This window comes from Taurulus bubalis (assembly GCF_910589615.1).
Source record: "Taurulus bubalis genome assembly, chromosome: 1".
NCBI lineage: Eukaryota > Metazoa > Chordata > Actinopteri > Perciformes > Cottidae > Taurulus > Taurulus bubalis.
Genome location: NC_136589.1, coordinates 44969871 through 44993054, shown reverse-complemented (window position 1 = coordinate 44993054; position 23184 = coordinate 44969871). Strand labels below are relative to the sequence as shown.

The 23184-nt window shown below is 42.7% G+C and overlaps 1 protein-coding gene across 1 annotated transcript in view; it reads right to left on the bottom strand.

Annotated features, from left to right (window-relative positions):
- babam2 (BRISC and BRCA1 A complex member 2) overlaps nt 1-23184 on the bottom strand; it is a 77947-nt gene that overhangs the window by 39277 nt on the left and 15486 nt on the right. Inside the window, exons 5-6 of the mRNA XM_079226079.1 lie at nt 14073-14267; nt 13075-13149 (exon numbers count right to left, since the gene is read on the bottom strand). Of these exons, the coding sequence (XP_079082205.1) occupies nt 13075-13149; nt 14073-14267 (270 nt within the window). The remainder of the gene's footprint in view (nt 1-13074; nt 13150-14072; nt 14268-23184) is intronic.

Sequence of the window (23184 nt, the reverse complement as noted above, 5' to 3'; positions counted from 1 at the left end):
GTGGTTCAGTGCATGCTGCTACAGAACAGCGACACAAGAGGAACGCTTAAAACTCATTATTTTTATCGAAGATTTACCACAAACCATTTCTCGACATAACCAGGACATTTCCAGACAATGTTTTCTCAGGCCCAGCGCCAATGCCACCCACGCACTGACCTCTCAGGCTGAGTGCCTCTGTGCAAGAGCTCGCAAGGGTTAAAAGGGACTTAATAACCCTTAATGAATTCATCTGATTAGTTTAAGGCACTTCATTTGTTATTCAGAGCATTAATATAGCATCAAACAACTATTGTCTATGTAACGATATAGCGGAGGGATGTTATAAGAGCTTCTCTGGGCATTGTTTATATATAGCAGGTCCAGCCATGCGTGTATGTACAGTAAGTGCACGTGAGCATGTCCATCTTGCCATCTAATGGCCGCCGCTCTGCACTTTGCTTAATACGGTGCTTACAGTCAATAACCCCGCCCCCATTCAGGAAAACACTGTTCACTCTGCCAGCACTGTTGCCGTTGTTTACACTGTTTGCACCGCTAGCTGCTAGCCGCCGGCTTAGCTGTCACCATGTTGAGCGCGGCACGGAGGCAATACATGTGCTCTGAATTCCGTATAAAGAATATTTTAACAAAAATGATATTAACATGACACACTTTCTACTGGAAAGGGAGAGGTTGTAGAATGAGGAAAATACACAGAATTTGAGGGCATTTAATTATGTCTAAAAACGGCAGTTTGGAAGGCCACGGATTTCTCTTGCGCATCATACAAACAGTGGCTTGCAAAAGTATTCATACCCCTTGAACGTTTCCACATTTTGTCACATTACACGCCACAAACATAAATATATTTTATTGGACTTTTATGTGAAAGACCAACACAGAGTGTCACACAATTGTGAAGTACAAAGAAAATTATAGTGCAATGTGCAAAATGATTCAGCCCCCTTTTCTCTGAGTGCAACCAATTGCCTCCAGAAGTTGCCTGATGACTGCTGAACGATTGAATGTTGACCGAATGACTAAATAGAGTCCACCTGTGTGTAATCTAATCCCAGTACAAATACAGCTGTTCTGTGACGGCCTCAGAGGTTTGTTAAGAGAATATTGGGGAGCAAACAGGACCATGAAGTCCAAGGAACACACCAGACAGGTCAGAGATAAAGTTGTGGAGAAGTTGAAAGCAGGGTTAGGCTATACAAAGATTTCCCAAGCTTTGAACATGTCACGGAGCACTGTTCAGTCCATTATCCGGAAAGGGAAAGAGTACGGCACAACTGCAAACCTACCAAGACACGACCGTCCACCTAAACTTACGGGCCGAACAAGGAGAGCACTGACAGGAGATGCAGCCAAGAGGCCCATGTGACTCTGGACCAACTGCAGAGATCCACAGCTCAGGTGGGGGAATCTGTCCACAGGACAACTATTGGGCGTGCACTCCACAAATCTGGCCTTTATGGAAGAGTGGCAAGAAGAAAGCCATTGTTAAAAGAAAACCATAAGAAGTCCCGTTTGCAGTTTGCCAGAAACCATGTGGGGGACACAGCAAACATGTGGGAGAAGGTGCTCTGGTCAGATGAGACCACAATGTAACTGTTTGGCCTAAATGCAAAACGTTATGTGTGGCGGAAACCTAACACTGCACATCACCCTGAACACACCATGCCCACTGTCAAACATGGTGGTAGCATGATGCTCTGGGGTGCTTCTCTTCAGCAGGGACAGGGAAGTTGGTCAGAGTTGATGGGTCGATGGATGGAGCCAAATACAGGGCAGTATTGGTAGAAAACCTGTTGGAGTCTACAAAAGACTTGAGACTGGGGCGGAGGTTCACCTTCCAGCAGGACAACGACCCTAAACACAAAGCCAGGGCTACAATGGAATGGTTTAAAACCAAACATATTCATGTGTTAGACTGGCCCAGTCAAAGTCCAGACCTAAACCCCATCGAGAATCTGTGGCAAGATCTGAAAACGCTCTCCATCTAATCTGACTGACCACAAAGTATTGACTCAGGGGGGCTGAATAATTTTGCACACTGCACTTTTCAGTTTTTTATTTGTGAAATTTTTTTTTTTAAAACATGTATAATTTTCTTTGTACTTCGCAATTGTGTGACACTCTGTGTTGGTCTTTCACATAAAATTCCAATAAAATATATTTATGTTTGTGGCGTGTAATGTGACAAAATGTGGAAACGTTCAAGGGGTATGAATACTTTTGCAAGCCACTGTATCAGTTGAGACAGGGATCTTCGTTTGGGTGATGCAACCCTGGAAACTTAGGGAGTACACAGGGACACGAAGGCCAACACACAACGTATTAACCAACTTTTCATCTTTGCCGTCAGAGAGAAAGCGTTACAGTTGCAGCTGCAATGTGAGTCAAATGCTTTCACTGCAACAGGTGCTTTTTCACAGAGGCTTTGGAGACCAGTCACATGCACTAATGATTAAAAACATTATATAACACTGTGTGCGTCTGTGACAGTTACCCCCAAACATTATTTGTTAACACGCTAGTACACAGGTGTTCTTTGATTTCAGCGCTATGCCCACAAAGGGAAAGTATGACTGTGCTGTGCTTTCTTCGTGACAGTCTGGAACATGAGTGAGATGAAAGCATGTTACTGTTAACATGGGCAACTTCATCCAGACTCCCTTTAACTTTGTGTGACATTTTCTCAGAGAGCTGAAAAGCAGTGGAGTACCAGATGTGAAGCCACCTGGTAGTAATCGCCAGCGGGACTCTCAAATCCATGGAGCTTGTGAAGAAGACAAACCAGATACAAAAAATGTCTGGACTGCCAACAAGGAGGCTCAATTACTGACAATTACAGACCTCAGTCAATAAACCACAGGTTCATCCAAGGTTCCTCTTTATTCACTGTTACCATCATTAAAAAGCAGCACGTGTGTACATTCAGTATACCTTCAGTAGCTAGCGTAGCATAGACGTGCTAATGCTAGTAAATAATGTGCTAACGTACTCTGCTCCACAGGTTTTTTATGTGGAAGAGTAACATTTTAGAGACGTACATCTCCTTCCCATCACTCAAGGTAACGATTTTACACTATTACAACAACGTTTAACCATGAAGAGCTCCAAATCCGCTTCATAATTGCCGATCAGCAATAAGAAATGCCCAGTCTGGATTAGCATTAATAAAGCTCTGAAAAAGCTGTAGGAGAGCCAACTCCTATTAATCGCTTAATGGTAGGGGTGGGAAACGGCCATTCATACGCATTTTCTCTTGCTGATTTAATGCGGTTACAGTTTGCGATGCATTTGGTGGTAAAACTGGCTAGTGAGGCGGATATCAAGGGCAGGCTGGATAACATGCATGCATCGTCTTCTTTGAATCCCTTGTGTGTGTGAGGGACTTTTGAATCGCACGCGGGAATACAAAATACTATATAGATGCAATTTAAATATATTGAAAGGCTAATGCCATATCAAAAAACGGGTTTTGTTTTCATAAAAATCTTTAACAATAATTTCCCAATGGATGAATACTATATTCCTCTTTTTTATTTATTTATTTTTTACAAAATATTGACTTAAACATTAGTATAGAAACACATTGCAGACAATAATTGTACTAACGGATATTTGAGAAAGGACCCTGGTCTTTTCCCCCTGAAATCCCCAAAATAACTTACTTTGGTTAGATAACAACCCACTGACCCCCTCTCTTTTGCAACTGCATCCAGAACTCTTGCAACAGAGTATGTTTCAGTTTGCTGTGCCAGCAAACTCAGGAGAAGAGTGTGCATTTCCTGAAGTCAGATAAAACCCATATGTGGTATCATTTAGTGATGGTACTGATTGGAAGTAATTGTAAATACACATCAACTAATGACAGGGTCAGTAATTGCAATATTGCGACAGTTAGTACATGAAGATACAAAGATGAAATACTATCTTGAGAATCAAAATGTAATATTTAAACAATTCCTAATTCTGTTTTAGAGCTGTTACGCCTGACATTTAAAGTCATCTTCAAGAGCATACCAAGCCATAGTACATCCACCATTTAAAAGCCACATAATTGTTTATCTGCGTGGAAGCATTGGCTGGCCTTTTCAGATTTCAGTGGTACACTGCATTAGTGAAGCCCAAACTGGCAATTACTTGACGATGTCTTTTGGGCAACTTGCTTCTCTACTAAATGCCATGTCTCAATGCTATACAGACAGGACATCACTCAGCAACAGGACTTTCAAAAAGGCACCATGAAAGCTAAACGCATCCTGATATGCTTTGGTTCTACCCTGCATGTATTTCGAACACTTGGCTGCAGATTGACTTTGCATTTTCAGCGCAGGAAGTAGCAAATGTACTTTTCAATTGAGCCATTAAAAACATATGTTATGCACATTTCAAAGAGACTTCCTGTGACGGTGCAGAGAGAGAGAGTACAAAAGTGGTCTTGGCTTCACGCCCCACCACATGTTAGATGACAGTAATCCCTGATTAAATCTTTTGCTGTATCATGTTCATTTAAAAATACATTTATGTGGATTCATTTTATATATTAAAATAAAATAATCCATGATGCCCATTTCCTTAAATTCTCAATTACTGCAGTTTATCATATAATAATGAGTTTAACTTTTGCACAGAAATCTTTGTATTTGATTTATTTGATTGAAAACAGCTAAACATTTGCTCAACATTACTGACACCTCAGGGACGACATCTCCTCTGTGTCTTTGGGTAGCTGCTGTAAAGTATGTGCACAGATGCAGCAGAGAAGGACTACCTTATTCTTTGCAGAGCTCCAGTAGAGGCTGTGCAAAAAGAAAGAGATGAGACAGAAGAGGCAGGGCTGAGGCAACAAGCAGAACACTCTAGGCATTATGGGAGTAACCTGCAATTATTTTATAGCTCTTAAGATTCCTGAGCTCTTAGTCAGTGTTTACCGTGCAAGGGCACGGCAAGGCCACAAATTACAACCACTTGCTTTGGCACCACACGCTCAACAGTCACGCACAGGCCTCAGCTCTCTATCAAAGTAGCAGACAGGCCGAGCATAGAAAGACAAAAAGGTGACAGATGGACAGCAGCCATTAGGTCATTTTTGTTGGGTTTTGTTTTGTTTTTCCTTCCGTCATGTGTTTCCACAGTTGGTAACGCAACAATCTTTTCAGACTACATAATCCAGTAACAGCTAATGCTACTTGATTCATTCCTTCAGCTCTTTTAACCCAATGTGAAGCCATGTGGTCAAAACCACAACCGGCAGGTCGTGTCAACAGGAGAATGAGGCGGTCGAAGTGCGCAGCGGACACAAGCGCCATTGTGTTCCCTACTCTGGTCAGGACACGGCAAAAGACACAAACGGACAGCAGAGACTGTAACGGCCGATCGAGGTCCACATTATAGCCTCAATGGATCCTTAATGATGGGCACTGTTGTGTGTTGGCGCATGCATGCATGTAGTGACCATAGTATGGTTTTCCAGGACTGCGTAGAGAGTTGTGAAAGACTTCTCATGTGACGCAATATGATGTCTTCAGACACGACTTCTCCAAAAGTTCAACTGCCTCGCAAGTGGAGGACGTAAGCTGGACAGAAAACCGCAACAGCAAAAAGCCTCAAGAGCGGTTGAGAAAGGAGTGACAATTATGTGGCAACCGGAAAAGGTACGGTCACCGCAACTGCTGTCAACAGGTTTTGGAACTGTTTTGACCATATCTGGGGAGAATTTGACAAAATATGGATATAATGAGACCAGATTTAGGTAGAATGAGACCAGATCTGGGAAGAATAATACCAGAGTCTGGGTGTCAGTAATCTAAAAATCAGTTCACTACTTATGGCTGACAGCTGCTAACATTCTCAATCTATTTCAAAACCTTTCCTTAAGGAAAAAAAGAAAATGGCAATGAAGAAATACATAGAGGCGATGGTAAAATCTATTGTCTAGAATAAATAATACCTACTTAATCAGCCACCTGACCTCATGCTATAAGTGATCCTTCATGTTTGATCCCTTCATAACTCATTTAACAGTAAACCAGTAAAGAACTGGGGATGAGTGTTTTTTTTTATTGGCAGTGTACAAACTGGAATTATGTGGAGAAAACCCACAGCGTAAAGGTTAATCATTGAAATTATATTTTTTACTCTGTATTGCTGAATGCCCTTGAGCAACTTGGCAATGTAAACAACATGGGTGCTGTGAGGACTGAACAATGCATTGTTATTATATCTAATCTGCTATTTCAGTGCAGTTTCCAAATCAGAGCTGTCTACAGCAGTGTTTGCCAAACAAACTGTTTTTTTAAGGGGGCCCACTTTCTGAAAAATGACAAACCATCGAGACCCAAGTGACAATAAGCCATAGCAAAAATTGCGCGTACGTTCCTGACCATTTTTTGGGGCATTTTCCGTATCACCTTATATTATCTCGAATAGGTAAACTCGTCATCATGTTATTAAAAACATATTCACATGTTTAATAGTAATTCACTCTCTAATCTTGTGTGGCTCAAAGGTGTACTGCAGATAAAAGTCTCAATAAAAGATTAAGGAAGAAATTCTGCTAATGTATTTGGTGACCCAAATTCCAGTAATTATTAATACCACGAGTCGCCAACAATGCAGCTGTTATCAATGACGATAACCCCACCTTTTGAATGGCATGATAATAATTCATTACTTTTGATTGATTTCAACTATTGTGTTCCATCCTAATAAATATGAGGTTAATTGGTGATTTATTTATTATATGCTGCAAGTGTTTTCTCTGACTTATTGGTTTTCAAAAGAAGAAGCCTAGGAGAACTTCAACAACAAGCAACTGCATTATTATTTCATTAAATAACTAAATGATTCTTGCAGAAACAAGATACTATGGTCATGACGCGTGGGGGGAGGAACTAGTTTTGTTCAGTAAAACAATACAGCACAAATACAGGACTGTAGAAACATTCATAGGAAATAATAGCAATGTAAATTGGAACGGTTTTATCGGTCAGATACATTTCAATTACACATTCTCCTCGGATTGCTCAGCTCGAATGGGGTCAGTAAACTGTGTATTTGTTGTTGATTTTACTATTAGCATTATTGATTTGTATTTCTGACATTACTTTAATTGTGTGTTGCTCCGCAGCGCTCCCACCCTCCTGAGATGGAAGAGCACAGCCCTCAGGAGTGTCAGGAACAGGTTTCGAGAGGATCATTAGAGGACAATTTGTATGTTTTCTCTGTGACGCGTTTAACAAGCTGACTTGTAGCTCTTTGAATAGTAGGAGGAATTATTATTAAAATTAGAAAAGTCAGGACCCACACAGCCCCCACTACTTAACAAGTATTATTTAAAATTTCCCGTTAAAAAAAAGAGAAAAAGGTTTGGGGATGCAACATCTGCTTAAGGTTAATATTTGGATGAAATAATAATTTTTAAAAAAGACGGGAAATGAAAAGGAAGCGCAGAAATGACAATGGGACCACAAACGAAAAGACGGAGCGAGAGCCAGAGGCTCTGCTTCACCCTGACCCTCCCCTGCCAGTCGCTGCATGCGCAGCTCTGAAGGTTAAAGTGTGTGTGTGTGTGTGTGTGTCTGTGCGTGTGTGTGTAGGGGGATGGGAGAGGGACGAGGACGCTGGCCCAAAAATAATTAGAGTAAAAATAATTAGACGTAAGTGCTCTTGTTGAAGCATGCACAGCTTGCACAGACAGACCCAGGATACATAAATGCCCAGGGCGCAATGCATCCCTCCCTCAGGTCAGTGGAGGGGGAAGCACTTGACCTGCGGGGAGTTGGGTACTGGTTGCCGGGCATTGGAGAGGCTTGGCACAAAAATATAAATGAAAAGAAATTGTACAAATACAAATCTGTTAAGACGGTTTTAGAAAATATTCCTATTTGCTTTCTTGCAGAGATGCCACTGTCATGTATGGGAAACAGAAGGCTACATCCAGCAGCTGGGTTAGCTTAGCTTAGCACAAAGACCAAGCTAAGCTAAGCACTGCCTGCAGCCTTAAATATAACGGACAGATTTGGGGGATGGGTCGATCTTTCCATCCAACTCCCACACCAGAAAGCGAATGAGCGCATTTCCCAAAAATGTTGACCTATTCCTTTATTAACTGTGCTGAACCAAAGACTGGAAATACGTTGAACTAACCCGGAAGCATCACCATCCAATAAAGCAGACAGAACGCAAGAGAGTTAAAAAACAGCAATTAGAGCCATCGGCAATCAGAGGCCGTGGTTTTTTTGGGGGGGGTTCAGGAATGGAACGACAATCACAGAAGATGTGTGTCTATTGTTATACAATTTATTTAGTTAAATAGATGTTCAGCTTGCAGCTCATACATTTCTGTTCATTTGTCAGGTTATTATTTGGGAACTTTAGGCTCAAGGGAAGTAACAGCATGCATGGTTATCTCACACAGAGCTACAGAAATACAGAATAGAGCAGATATTAGTTAGTTCACAAGACGGGTCACCTGAAACATCCTATTAGATCAATGACAGCTGCTCGAGGCCCCTCAAACACACACACACACACACACACACACACACACACACACACACACACACACACAGCTTTGGAGCTGGTGACACGGGCCAGTGCTTGTGGGGGAAACAAAGCTCAAGTGAAGCGAGAGCAGAGGGCTCAGTCACGAAGGTGGCATCACTCCGTGCTGATCAGTGGGGACATTTAGAGGCAAGCCGCCGCTGCACATATACGTACGCTGCTGTGCGAGCACGGGACCAGACGCAAAAAAGGGACATCTTTTAACCAAAAGGTCACATCTGTAATGTTCTGTGTGTTAAGGAGAATCCTTGAGTAGCACAAAGCAGGATAAGGATTCCTTAGTAGAGCTAAAGCTGATCGATATGGCCTGAAAATAAAATCTCAGATTTACAATTTAAATCAATAAATATTCCTGGCCACACGACAGCAAATGTGCTTTGCTGTCGTGTAAAAGTCTTCTTCAATACAGCATGATGTTCATTTAGTGAATTCTGGTTCATTCAGTCAAATAGACCATAAAGCAGAGTATGCTTTAGGGCGGGGCTTACTGTGATTGACAGGACGCTACCACAGCATTGTCCAGTCTGGGAATTTTTCGTGTTTTCGTCTTACAACTTTACCTCTTTCTAGTGCGGTTTCACTTCATGAAAGTTAATTATAGAAATGTCTTATTCTGGATTCGGTTGTATTACTAGTTGCAAAAAAAAAACAGATGGTGACGGCCAAAAGGCAGAACTAGAGGCTTTCAAATGGTAATCCGATGGTCTGAAGAGAACTTATCTGAACAATGGGAGCTCTGGGAAGCTTGTGGCAGTTTGGTGCCGTAATTATATCCACTTTGTGAAAATCGATTTTCATTTTTAAACATCATCCTAAACCATGAATTTGAATGAATCGATAAAATAGATGTATTGCCCAGCTCTATAGGCAGAATTAGGGGCGTGTGGTAAGCTTTCTGCCATAAAGCATCTAGGATATCTTATACGTTTCCTGCATCTCTTCTTCCCATCCACAATAAGGCGTGTTAAGTAGACCGTACCAAACAACACAAACCAGCGATGGGAACAAACATCCTATGCAGTGGGAGGTCAAAGGCCAACGCTGAATGAGAGGATAAGTAAGAGCAACATTAAACGGGTGACAGCCCAGAGGTCAAGGTACGATCAAAGGATGAGACACTAAAACGATGCCCCAGAGGACCGCGTGCCCTTTAAAAAGAGGGAGAAAACTGGCAACATCCATCTGTGTGCATTTCACTGTCCTCCCTACTTTCAGCGTCCTTCCTACTTGTTCATTCCGACTATGAAGGGCTGCCCCCTTTTAAAACAAAAAACAAAAATAAAAAAAATGAATAAACTTGCTTTCCTCCCTCCTCCCCGAGGCTGGGCAGTGCATGCAGGAAGGTAAACATGTCCACTGTGGTGAGCTCAGACCACGCGGATGCCTCGCTCCAGGTAACAGTCGTCCTCCACAGCTCTGCGCCCACCAGCAACATCTCGGCGTTCCACTAGCCGGGCAGAGCAGCCCCGTGTCTGAACAGATTTCCGCTTCAGTGCCAACCCGCCCCTCCTCAAGCAAGGACATCCACGGACTTGATGAGGAGGTTGATTCAAATCAGGGTCAACAGTCTGACCTCTACCTACAGTACCTGGCTGACGGCTTGTATTCTGTCTGAAAAGCAGCGCTTTTGAAACAAATATTAAAATTGTGTGCGGTTTTTCAAAGACACACCTGCTAGTGACTAGGGCCGTCAACGAATATTCAAAATTCGAATATATATTCGAATAGTTGTTAAAAACAGAATTTCAAATGTGAAAATGAATATTCGAATGTAAAAAAGTATTTTGGAGGATAATTATCGTGAATCTGGCAACCCCCGCCGCAAACTCATATCTGGTCACCCTCGTTGACCTGCGTGGAAGATGGCGGAAAGTGCAGAACCCAGCTTGACCGCAGCAGAAAAAAAGTGATATTAACCCCGAAAAATCTAAAGAGTGATTTCTGGAAACATTTCGGATTTTGGTCAGTTGATGGGAAACTTGTTGAGCCTACAACTAAAGTAGTGTGTAAGCTTTGTAAGCTAGAGTTAACTTACCATTCAACAACGAATATATGTGTATTTTGACAGCCTTACTAACTCATTTCGAGGACTTAGTAGGTGTTCAGACCGGAAACAGCCATGTGTTCAAGTAATGGAGTGGAGATGATGAAGTCTCGGTAGTTCAATATAAGTAACACATCTGCGACCCTCATCACATTAATTACACATTATAACACATTCATGAAACTATGAGACTGGAAACAGTGACCATAACTTCATCTTTATATCTTCTACTTATTTTCTACCTAGAACGTGAGATTCTTGACATCTGGCCGACATAGCGCTTTGCCAGGTCACATTGCATTGCAGAGCCCGAAATACCACCTGCATATAACACGGTGGTGCAAGTCAAATTTGAGCTGAGCACGTTATTCTCAGCTCAACATGCACTCGGTACAGGACATATGTGGGGCACAGCCCATTACTACCAATACAATGGCATTCAAATTATAGTAAGCTGTCAGGATCAGCATCAGAATCAGAATTATTGCCAAGTACGTTACACATACAAGGAGTTTGGCTCGGTTTATTGTAAAACAGGATGAAAATGTTTGGTACGTAATTTATTGGAGCCCAAAATGGGCTACAATCACACAATCAATCAAACTGACTGGTTCTCTACATCCTGGTTACGATTACAATCCAGGAAAGAGCTGTTGAGACCGAGTCAGATAAGGCGGAAATGAAAACAAGGACAAATACACTAACTGGTGTATTCAATTTGTTTTGAGTGCATTGTGATTTTAAAAGATAAACCATTACACATTCATATTTCCATCCCTACAGTGCATTGTGGAAAAAGTTGAGCCAGGTTACGCTTTCTTTGCCGGACGACGACTGCGTTTCTCCCGAGAATAATGCGCTTGTCTATTTGTGTTGTTCTTTTGCACAGCAGATGAAATAACTAAACTAAAAACTACCAGTTCTGCCCAGCAACTGGAGCTGCCTAAGTGGTGTTGTGCAGATGTGCACTGCTGTTTCCATCATGTTCGCAGCCACGATCTGCAATCTATACACACATATATACACACACACATCTACTGTATATATATATGCACACTTCACCAGTATGGAATTACTTCTTGTGCAGAAATAATGCACAAAAAGACAAGCGTCCTCACTGACAGAAGTAATTGCACGACGGCCATCAAACTGAAAATTCAGGTCATCGGTTTGGCATGCAGTACATGCAGTGTTCTTAGAGTCCAGCCTATACGCTGCATAATCCCGTCCCTCTGTAAGGCGTAGGAGGACAAGGTGTGGGCTGATGTTCATTACTTTCCTCTCTGCGAGTCGATACTCTTTCTCAGTCTTCCATTGCTCCCATGGTGATACTATGTATACCCACAATACTGCTAGTGTGTGAGAGTGTGTGTGTGTGTGAGGCAAAGAACACATGATGTGATTAGGGTGACAGAAATGTACATCCTTATCCGAGACTTCGTCTCTAATAAAATCACTAAATATTACGGGGAATTCTTCTTTGACAACATTGTGTCAATGGCTACCACCGCCCACTAGTTAACGGTGTCAGTGTGTCTGCCTCCACTTTGAAAGCCTCTCCATAGAAACCGCCAGCAAGTGACAGCATGCTTGTTTGAAAAAAATAAAAATAAATGTCACAATGGAGCTCACCCCGAGTCTGAGTGGAGAACCATTCCTGCTTCGAGGTACACAGGTAAAAAATAAAAAGTCTATCACGACCAGCAATGGCGGCTGTGAAATACAACTGAGACGCTGGATGAGTCCACTCAAAGGCTGCGGAGAGTGAGACGGGTCGCGGTGCTCCAAGTTTTTTGAGAAACATGGGGGACACTAGAGGCTGATGTGAGGCTGACGACGGTTGCCGTTCCCCTTATGTTAACCATCATTTCCCTCCACAAACACGAGGCCGGGCTGGAAAAGGCCAGAGAGCCAGGGGGGGAGGCAGTGAGTGAAAAGAGAACTGGAGATAAGGGAGGGAATGAGAGAGAGGGGTTAAGGCAATCACTGCTATATGAGAGAGAGAGAGAGAGAGAGAGAGAGAGAGAGAGAGAGAGATCGGGCTAAGCTGCCTCCAGACACCACGCGGCTCAGAGCAGATCGAGAGTGACGGCTTGCTGATTAGTCAACTCACAGCCCCCCAAGACCAGAGTGTGTGTGTGTGTGTGTGTGTGTGTGTGTGTGTGTGTGTGTGCGCGCGCGCGCGTGCACACACACACACACACACACACACACACACACACACACACACACACAGTTGCTGTGCAGTTCGTTTAAATAAACCCAACTATTATCGTTGAAAAGAAATAAAAAGTGGAGAATGTAAACAAAAGAAGGGTTAATTTACATCCTAAGGAAGCTCATGTCATGAGAAAACCTACGTTTGCAGCACTGTCCACAGGTCTGCAACGTGCATCATGCATGGACATAATGCGACGCAGGAGTGAACATTGATCAAGAGTCCGAACGTGTGGTCGGTGGTTAATTACCTTAAGGAGGTAGACAGGGATGTTGCTGAAGTCCCCAGGTAGCTTGAGAAGGAAACGGGCTGAGAACTCTCCTGTCTGGGGAACAAGGAACAAGGTTTCAACATACATACGTACAGTAATAAAAATGATATGTTTTGGTGCTAAAATAATGAAATGCGTACATTTGAAGATAGAATCACCATTAAAAAACCCACAGTGCTGGGTTTTTGTTGGAAAAATGTCCAATTCCGGGCCAATATGATGCCAAACGCGCCCTCAAACCTTCACGAAGGAGAAAGACGTTTGCTACTGACTGAATGTTCTGAATGTTGTGAAAAAGGTTCATGGAGAGATCTGGTTTTGGGTTCACGTTTGTAGGTTTCGTACTTGACTACGTGACGTGGTTATAAACTACAAACGCAACTTAAAATAACTGCCCGGCACAAACAGCGGTCTCCAGGGTTAAAGTCCGACAACAAATGTAAATATGGGTCGCAATAAGCTAACAATGTTTTTTGGTTATGGCTTTTTTTCCTTCTTTTTAGTTGGACAGCTGCAAGTGCAAAGAGAGATCTGAATGAATACGAACTCCTCCGAGCGACTGAAAGGTCTGCTCTTGGTAATAACGTGCACATTTATGCGGCATGAAGCCCAATAATTGGCTAGAAACGTATAACGTAGCGTGAACACAATATTGTGTTGAGTTATTGTCATTGTGTCCTTGACAGAGACACATAGATCACATCGCCGCAACCATGATGGCACAGTGATCTGAAAACCATGTGCATATTGGGGCTGGCCCCCCAAAAAAAAAGAAAATGCCAGAACACATGATTCTGACTCGTCTGACACTAGTTCCTTTGTAGAAGCAAACAGGAAGTTTATATTACAAGCTATTTCCTAAGGCGATGTCTTCGAAGGACTGCAGAGAAAATGTAGTGCCATTATGAGATGAGCTGGACTCACAAGTGTGTATGTTCTAAGCTGAAGACTTGAAAATTCGCTCGACGGTTGCCTACCCAGCTGTTCTTGCGTCCGGCGTAAATCTCCATGTTGCGGGCGTAGTTGGGATCCTCCAGCAGACTGTCGTGCTCGAAGAGCAGCCTGGAGCTTTCGCGCAGACGCTGGCACTGGTAGTGGTGGTACTGCTGGAGGAGCTCCTTCACCAGCTGCAGCAAGCATTCTGGATCCCCGGCGTCCCACCGGACCAAGTGCTGAGGACGAGGCCGGAGACGGACATTGAGACAGGGCATCGGACGGTTTTTTAAACATGTTACAACATGTCAGGATGTAAAATCAACACATGCATTATTGTAATAACGTTGTGGCTGATTTGGCAAGCAATCCTCTAAACTGAATGTAGGCAGATATAGAGATTTCATTCTGGCACAAACGGCAAACAGTTGTATGCGACCCTGAGCACAAACTCAAGCTTCCCCCCCAATTCTAAAACATATTTTACCTCTTAACCTGTAGTCCTAATTATAGACCTAGATTGTTTTGGAACTTGATGGTGCTTTGCTTGTGATGCCAAAAACGTTTCAGGTAGGGACTATTTTCTTTCTACCGAACTACACCCGCCATCCATATTACCCCGCACGGGGAACCGTGCATCTATACCGCATCAATAATGAGTCCTGAAACCCGGAAATCTTTTCACTTCCGGTTCCCTCCTGAACAGGTTTTAGTTTAGATGCCCGAAATAAGGTCTAACATAAGCTACCGATATTTAAACGTTTTGTTTTAAGACATAAAATACGTCAGGAAACACCTCTCTGGGGACTCTTGATGCTTTTACGTGTCTTTAGAAAGGCGGTTGCTAACAAGTGGCTAAATGACTCTACAAAGCGTCACCATGTTCAACACTAGTCCATTTTTAGCTCAGTGGCAGCAACGTTGAACTCATCCGGTGTTGTTTATTTACAGCCTAATGTTCGCTTTTTACTTCTGCCGTTTGCTTTCCCAGAAAAAAAAAGCTTGACAAAAGGCAACTCAAACCAAAAATGATCTAGATTGATAAACAGCACAACAGGAAAAAGGGGTAAAAACTCAAATGTGTTTTTGATTTTGGGACAAACTGTTCCTTTAAGATTTCAAAATGTCAAAGGCAACATCCTGCAAAAACATACAGGTCGAAGGTCACATTTATAATGTTGAGGACGACCACTCGTTGGCTTCCCGTATTACAAGAAAGGTGCACAGCACTCAAACATGCAGTCTGAACTCACTGACATACATGGTGGTTATATGACAACCTCTAGTCCAAAGGGCTGATCAATTTGAACAACCCATTATGGTTCTGAAGGACACTTGAGACAACATTGGGACGGTTGGAAATTATTAAATAGCAGTTTTAAGGCGGATAGAAGACGGGGGTACGAGGGAGAGTTGGGAGGATCACGTAGGAAGAAGAAGAGAAGAAAAAAAGTCACAGTAATAGCCTAATTCTGACAAGCGGTACTTCCCATTACCAGATCAGAAGGAAAGGGGTTGTGCTAAAGGATGTCCTGTTTCCACGGAGATTCAGATTGATGTGGAAAAGTACTGAGCCTTTGTCTGTCCTCTGCTGCCATACTGATTGGCAGCTAGAGATGTTTGATAAGGGTGCACTGGGTTGTTTGCAGCATGGGGATGTACATCTCTCACACGGTGCAGTAATTTAGGAAAAGAACATTTTCCGTGTCTCTTGCAGGTCAAAAAGCTGCACCGCGCTCACAAGACTTTCACTCCCACAATCTCTTCTTCAGCAATCGCCAACAGCACTCGACCCACCGAAGCCTGGGAGCAATATGCTAATTTGCAGAGAGAAAAAAAGAAGAAAAACAAACTACAATCATATGCACCTGTCACATATGAGTAAGCAGAACCGACCACGAGTGATTCTCCACCGGGTTCATTCTACCATATGGAAGTCCTTCCACTCTTCCACTCAAGGGGAACCCATCCATCGATGCGCGAGGAATAAAACGCTTATAATTAATGCCAACATCACCGCGTAGAAAAAAACAAATTGCATGCAACATGTCAGGTTGAATAAAGACAACTGGATGGCCGAGCTCTTGGGGAAGGAATGCTGTGAAAGCTTTATAATGGGGGAGTTCAGCTCGCAAATCAAGAAACAAGAACAACTACTAACTGGTTTTGAAATGGGATCCGTGCTCCCTCTTTGAAGAGCTGGCACTAGTTTATTATTTTTTTACACAATTTTTACACTACCGTTTCACATTGTTATGAGTTGATTCATGTAATGTTGATAGAAACCACTGGAGGATGGAGATGACGGCAACAATGTTTAAGATTAAACAAGACGGTAGTGAGTCTCTTTAGCAGTAGTTTCAATGCATGATGCGAGTCTCTGCAGTCCTAAAAGTGAAAGTGATTCCCCCCCACCACCCCTGACTCATTCTGAAAGTGGAACCCCGCTTTGCAGACTCAGACTGCTGCAACCTGATGAAGACAGGAGTATGAAGCCTGAAGTCGACGCTGAGCAGCCTCTGCCTCTCCGTAGCACTCGGGCCAATTTGGTGTGCTCTGAGTGGAAGTGAGGATTTGTAGGCCCTGGAAAGACTGTAACCTCTAATAGCCATTACATGTAGGTGTCAAGTCAAAAGCGGGACGTCTTTGACTCGCATTAGCTCGTCTCCCTGTCTGTCTGTCTTTTTGTTCGCCAGTCTTCCTGTCCTCGTCTGGCAGCCCGCAACGGCCCGGTGATGGAGAAAGCGTCCATTGTTTTAGAGCAACCCCCCCACCCTTGCCATAAGAGAGACAGTGACCTCATCGTCCCGATCCACTAGTGGTTACCAGCAATGCCGGGATTCCCGAAACGAGGGGGCGATGCAAACAAGGATGGGCATTGTCCAAAAGAGGCATTCAGCGCTCCGGGGTGAGAGTGAGCTGAAAGTGAGGAGAGACTGGGGAAGTGCTGTGTCAGGATTGTGACACAGAATATCAGCCAAACTCCACTGGAGGAGGAGAGGGGGGGCGGGGGGGGGGGCTGCAGAGCTCAAGCAAGTAGGCCAAGGCCAAAGATAACAGGCTTGAGACTTTCTTCAGTGGGAGGGAAAGCTAAGTGTGTACTCGACGTGGTGAAGTGCACGCCACGTGCGCGGTGGACGCTCCATGAGTGGACCGAGCGTTTGGTCGTGCACCTTGGATTTTTGTGACATGGCGCCCGCCGCTCGCCATAGGAGCTTCTCAGATATGCCTGCCACAGACAGTCCAGTTATGAAAGCTGTTTACATGTCCAGGGATCTGACATAGACGGCCAATTCAGTTTTAAATGCTTTAGAAACTGGTGGTCTTAAAAAAAATCTACATTCGAGTAAATATTTACCAGCCAAATCAAATTGTTTGCAGGATAGTCAACCTTTGTTTTTCATAATGCATGTAATGCTTGACTTATTTCTCTACAGGGCTCGTACGAAGGCAATAAAGTAGGCCATGAATATGAGATATGGGTCTCCTCCTCGGCATCGTGGAGGTTGGTTCGTGTTGTTTTTCCGGTTCTACCTGTTGTCTCCTTGCTACTTCGCAGTACGTTTCCTCTGGCGTTTTGGAGAATAATGCAACGAACAGTGTGTTGGGCATTAAGGCCTTTTGTGTGTGCGAGCTCGGAGGTTTGTGCACCGTCTGCTGAGGCTCTCGCCGCGGTGCCAAGCGCCAATATGAACAAAACTCAACAGTGGAGACTGTAAACAAAACCAAACTTTTATCCTAAAATATGTGAGGAGAGCTGTAGCACGACTTTATGACTGGATAAATGATTACAGCACATTCCAGAGTGTTTTCCCTCAGATAAACAAGACATTTGCAGGAGAAACACTCCCTCGCTGACAATAAGCGGTATTCGTGTCAAATATGACCCTTTTTCAGTTTATTTCTCCACACAAAAGTTATCTTTCCAACATATAACGCAACACCATCAGCTCCTAAAATCCTCCAATAAAGTCGTCTTTTAAAAGATCCTTGACTGACAGAAAGACCGTGGTCACCGTGGACACTCGATACTGGGGCAAAAAAACACAAAATAAAAAAAGAATACTGTGCTGGCTTGTCTTGTACTGAATGTTCTGACTCTGAGTTAACAAGGTAGCACTGGAATGCCGCTGCGAAGCATTGGTCGAACACAGAGGCAGAGATTGTGGACAGCACCGAACCAAAAAAGCAATGTGTGTGTGTGTGTGTGTGTGTGTGCAGACATGTGAGTCTGTATACAGACTCTTCACTGAATTGATTTTATACGCTCTGCTGAAGGCTGTGTGTGCCAAAACAAATCTACGTATTTTTTTTTCCATGAATAGGATAAGCCCTGCGGAAAATGTACACATTTGATGCATAAAAACCAAAACAAAAGACGCAATTGTCGCAATCTAGTCTATTTGAGAGCCGAGATTTACTGTTTGATGAAATAAATTGAAAAAAAGAAGAAGAAAGAAATTCCATCTACATGCCCGCTCGATCATTCTGTATGGAAGGAACATCTTTCTTAGGGCTTTATCCCCAGGGGGTAAATATTGTAGGCCGGTTCAATCTGGATCTTGTAATCCAATTATTTTGACACAACACACTGGTTAAACCTGTGTCAAATGATTAAGCCTAAACTTGGCTTATGATAAAACCTGTCGCCTCTAATTCCCAAATCACTGATACTTTCCTTATTTGAAAAGAGCGCATATCTGTAAAGGAAGCGACGCATAATCGTATTACCTTTAGATACTATTATTATTATTATTGATTCAATATCAGTGTTAAAAACTGCACATTAAAAATATATTGGATTACCATTTAGCATTTGGGGTATTCACGGAGCAGTGTGTCCAAGCCGATGTTAAAAACAGTCGGTTGACATAAATGTGCAGAACGCCATATCTTTAAACACACACACAGTCTATTGATTGATGTACTCAAATTTAATAAATAAAAACATTTTAATTAACAAATAATACAATTGATAAAATATTATCTATGTGTTTTCGTGCGTAACTTTTGCTACGGTTCAACTAACTAACACACTGCTACGAAAGGTAGGGAAAAAAAGCTGCTGACCCGTCTTAGTTTGAAAACTCTGGGATTACGTTTAGGAAAAGGAGACTTTTAAAAACCGTGACGCAGACACACACATCCTCGTCCGGATTGGGTCGTATCAGTCACGCCCCTATCATGGTACTTGTACGAAAGAAAACCAACGACATCCACCTGGACTACCAGTAGTTAATTCAACATGGATAACCAATTACAAGCTGACCTTGTTGTGTAATGCTAGCAGTTTTTGTGCACTTAAATTCTGCAATTATATAATGTTCTGTTCTTCCTCAATAATATCTTCTGCAAATAAACAACCGACCGCAGAGTAGACAATCCGTGTGCTGTTTACACGCGGATGCCCAGTGTACGTGAGTGCTCATATGACATGGGTTTTCAGGTGTGTTAGTATCATTTCTGAAACGGTGCTAAAACACTCGAGTGCATGGGGATCGTTTCAGATTTCTGAAACGCTGCGTAGCAAAAACGTATTTGATAAGCAAAATACTTGCCTGAGAGTATTCTGTCATGGGCTTTTCACCATCTTAGTTTAGCTATTGGAAATGTCCTTAGTTTTACGGGCACATGGTCATCAATCAAAGCACTGGACAAATCAAAATATTTATAAATTCACAAACTTCCACCTGCTGGTGGCGCTAAAGAACAGTTCAGAGGAACACAACAGTAATTAGAGGATAACCTTTTGGGGCCTTGAGTAGTGTTCCCTCAAAGCTGCGCGCGTGCGCGGCCGCGAAATAGATTTTTCAGACCGCGCACACGATTTTTTTTCAGGGATTAAAAAATCTTTAATGCGCCAGTGTTTCTGAGATAGGAGTGAGTCATCACCACAATAATAAGATCTTTGATGTGACGTGTCGAGTCTTCTTGGCCAATCAGCGTCCCGTTTCTCGACATGCGCTCTCTGTACCTCTGCTAGCGCTCTGCCTCCGTTAGCACCCCTCCACCCCCGCTGTCCTCCTCCGGGTGCCAGGAGTGAAGCTCGCCCAGAGCGCCACATGAGCTCGGGACGGCGCTGTTTAGGCTCCTCTTGGCGGGCCCTGCTCCAGCAGCTATAGGCTACCATGGCGAAAAGAAAGGCAGAGCAGGCGCCCCAGAAAAAGGTCTGCCTAACGTTCAAACATGAGGGGCTAGATGAAATAGTCCAAACTGACACAGGTAGGATGGAACTTTCAGACATATTTAAATATGAAGAATATGAAGTTATTAAATTGTTTATATAGGCTACCTTTAGGGAAAATGACACCATATCAATTTAATAGGCCTATAATTATTGTTAAGCACGGCATTAGCATTTTTCTTTCAATGAAGTTCCACTTAAATGTTGTACCTGCTGAGAAATGACTAAACACCTTTGCTACTTTTATTTTTTATATATATATATATCATTATCAGTCATAACCAGTGAACCAGTCATAACCTCCCCTTACTGAAGTTCAACAAAGATCCTTTAAGTTCAACTAAACTGACGGGTAAAGCACCATCATTAAAATGTTCCCAAAGTCCAGCCATTATAAAGGATATTGAATAAATATCAACCTTGTATACATATTGATGCATTTGCTGTCATCTCTTTGAATCCCCTATGGCTAACGCAGGCTTGTGGTCATTTTCGGCAGATCACGTGGTTGCGAATTGCTCACAGTGCTGAAATGTGCGCTCAGAAAAAAAGAAATTTGCTCAGTGCTGAAAAAAATTAGAGGGAACATTGGCCTTGAATATCTGCAGCAAATTCCACTGCAATCCATCCAATAGGTGTATCGATTCTTCAGTTCAGACAAACAGACCGGTAGCCCCAGGACCACTGCTTACCGCGTAGTATTGTGTAAATAAAGACAAAACTACCAAGTGTGCGACTTATTGCATCAAATCAATAGGCACGAGTCATTCCTTTAACCCACAATTCTAAATTATTGTAAATGTGTTGATGATAAAGGAAGAACCCAACAGACACAGTGTTTTCCTTTAAGAACAAAATGTACACCTAAATTGGGCATCTTCACACTGAATAGACCCAAGTTGACAGAATTATGTCTTCCTGTGCCATCCGTCTGTACCATCTCTGATCCAATATTTATCGTAGGCCAATGAGAGAGGGACTGGCATCTGAAAATGCAAGATAATTATATAGGCCAAGAGAAGATATTTGTTTTTTCGTCTTAAATGTGATTTTTATAGATGCTGGCAACCTGATCCAATAAATCGCTGTTGACTTGAAAGTGTGAGGCATTAAAAAACTCCCAAGTATTAAATTAATCTCTGTTAGTCTCTAATTCAAGTGTGGGCTCACACCCTGTTTTGCCCCTGGAGAGTGCCAAGTCTAAGATCATGCTAAATTGCTCTTGTCATGTGTTTAAGACACTTGGCATTCTCAGCCCAGTGTTGTTGTTTTTTACTGTGATCTGTGCCATTTGTGTCCAAAACAGTACTTGACAGAAATAACACTTTTCCCACTACTTTGCATGTGGTTCGGTATCTTCTTTAGCCTAGTACCAAACCACTGCCAGGGCTGATACTACGGTCCTTTCTTAGTCTGGCACTTAAGTCGCTTGTTCTCTCCCATCCATCAGCTGGTGTTTAAGATTTGCCAAACTTCTTTCCACCAGAATCTCTGGTAGCAAACAATAGCATGTCTGCTAAAAGCATTCCCAGGGCTGTCAGTGAGCCCTGCCAATAATACAATCTAATAAAAGCTGGAATGCATTATTCCCTACAGCGGGAAGGAAGCAGGAGCAACAGTTGGTACGCTATGCCCAGGTTGACATAATCCTGCTTTATGGGCATCTGAGGTCCATTGTTAGAACAGTAACAGGGGACGAGCTGGAGCAGCAGATAGGAAGCGCTCACCAATGCTTGGCATTCAGGATTACCAGGGGGCAACGTGAAGTCTGGAATGTTTCCTTTTCTAAGGCGGAATAGTGCTTCGATTGGCTTTACACTCACATTTTCTTTGTGGGAGTTGTCCTGATATCCAAACTACAAACAATATCTCATTGTCTGAGGCCATAACGTCTCTGAGGGGTTTTCATTTTCAAAAATAGTGGAAAAGTAAACAACCTTTTTTCATCTGAGCGAGCAGGACGAATGACCAATGGCCAATGAGTGTAACTGGCAGTCTGATGAAAAGACCAAATACGCTGCGTTTGTCCTTCTCGCTATACTTTCAGACATCCCCACCCTATCTATGGCACTCAGCACACAACCCATTGGCTCCTACTGAAGACATTAACATTTAAAAACAAGTCACAAATACAGTTAGGTTTAAAAAAAAAAAAGCTGAATAATTTCCTAAAACAGCTGGGCCCTGCAGCTTAAACAGAAGTCACTTAAAACAGGAGTTATTTGTCGTTAGTTGTACTATTTTCTAACTATTTTATACTAACCAAGATTAACATGAAGCAGTTAAAGTATGAGTTGTTCAGATAGTATATCTGTATTTGGTGTTTTCCCTGACATGCACAAGTATAACACAACCAGAAAAACTAAAAGTCTTTGCACTTGTTTAATATATTTGCATGCATACACTTAAATGGCCTAATTCTCAAATTGGATCACGGTTAAGAAATTGAATGGGCAACTGGATTGTCATTAAGACCATCAACATCATTAGTATTTGAGCCTGAGGTGAACAGATGAGATGATAGGTATGCCCATATGCTGGGTGCTCTACCTCTCTACCTCCTTCTGCTTCATGGATCGTGGTGATCTGGATCATGGATCATGCCTACTACTCATTATATGATTAATTTTCTGTCATATTCATGTAATGTGCTGTAACTCTGTTACGTTGTTCATTCTGGTCACATGACATCTATTGCTTCTGTCCATCCGGGGAGAGGTATCCTCCTCTGTTGCTCTCCCTCAGGTTTCTTCTCTTTTTTTCCCTGTGAAAGGGTTTTTACTATCTTTATTGGGGGAGTTTTTCCTGATTCGATGTGAGGTCCCGGGACAGGGATGTCATGTGTACAGATTGTAAAGCCCTCCGAGGCAAACTTGTATTTGTGATGTTGGGCTATACAAAATAAACTGAATTGAATGCTGAACCATCAGAAGATATTACTTTCAATTATTATGAAAGCAATTGGATTTGTG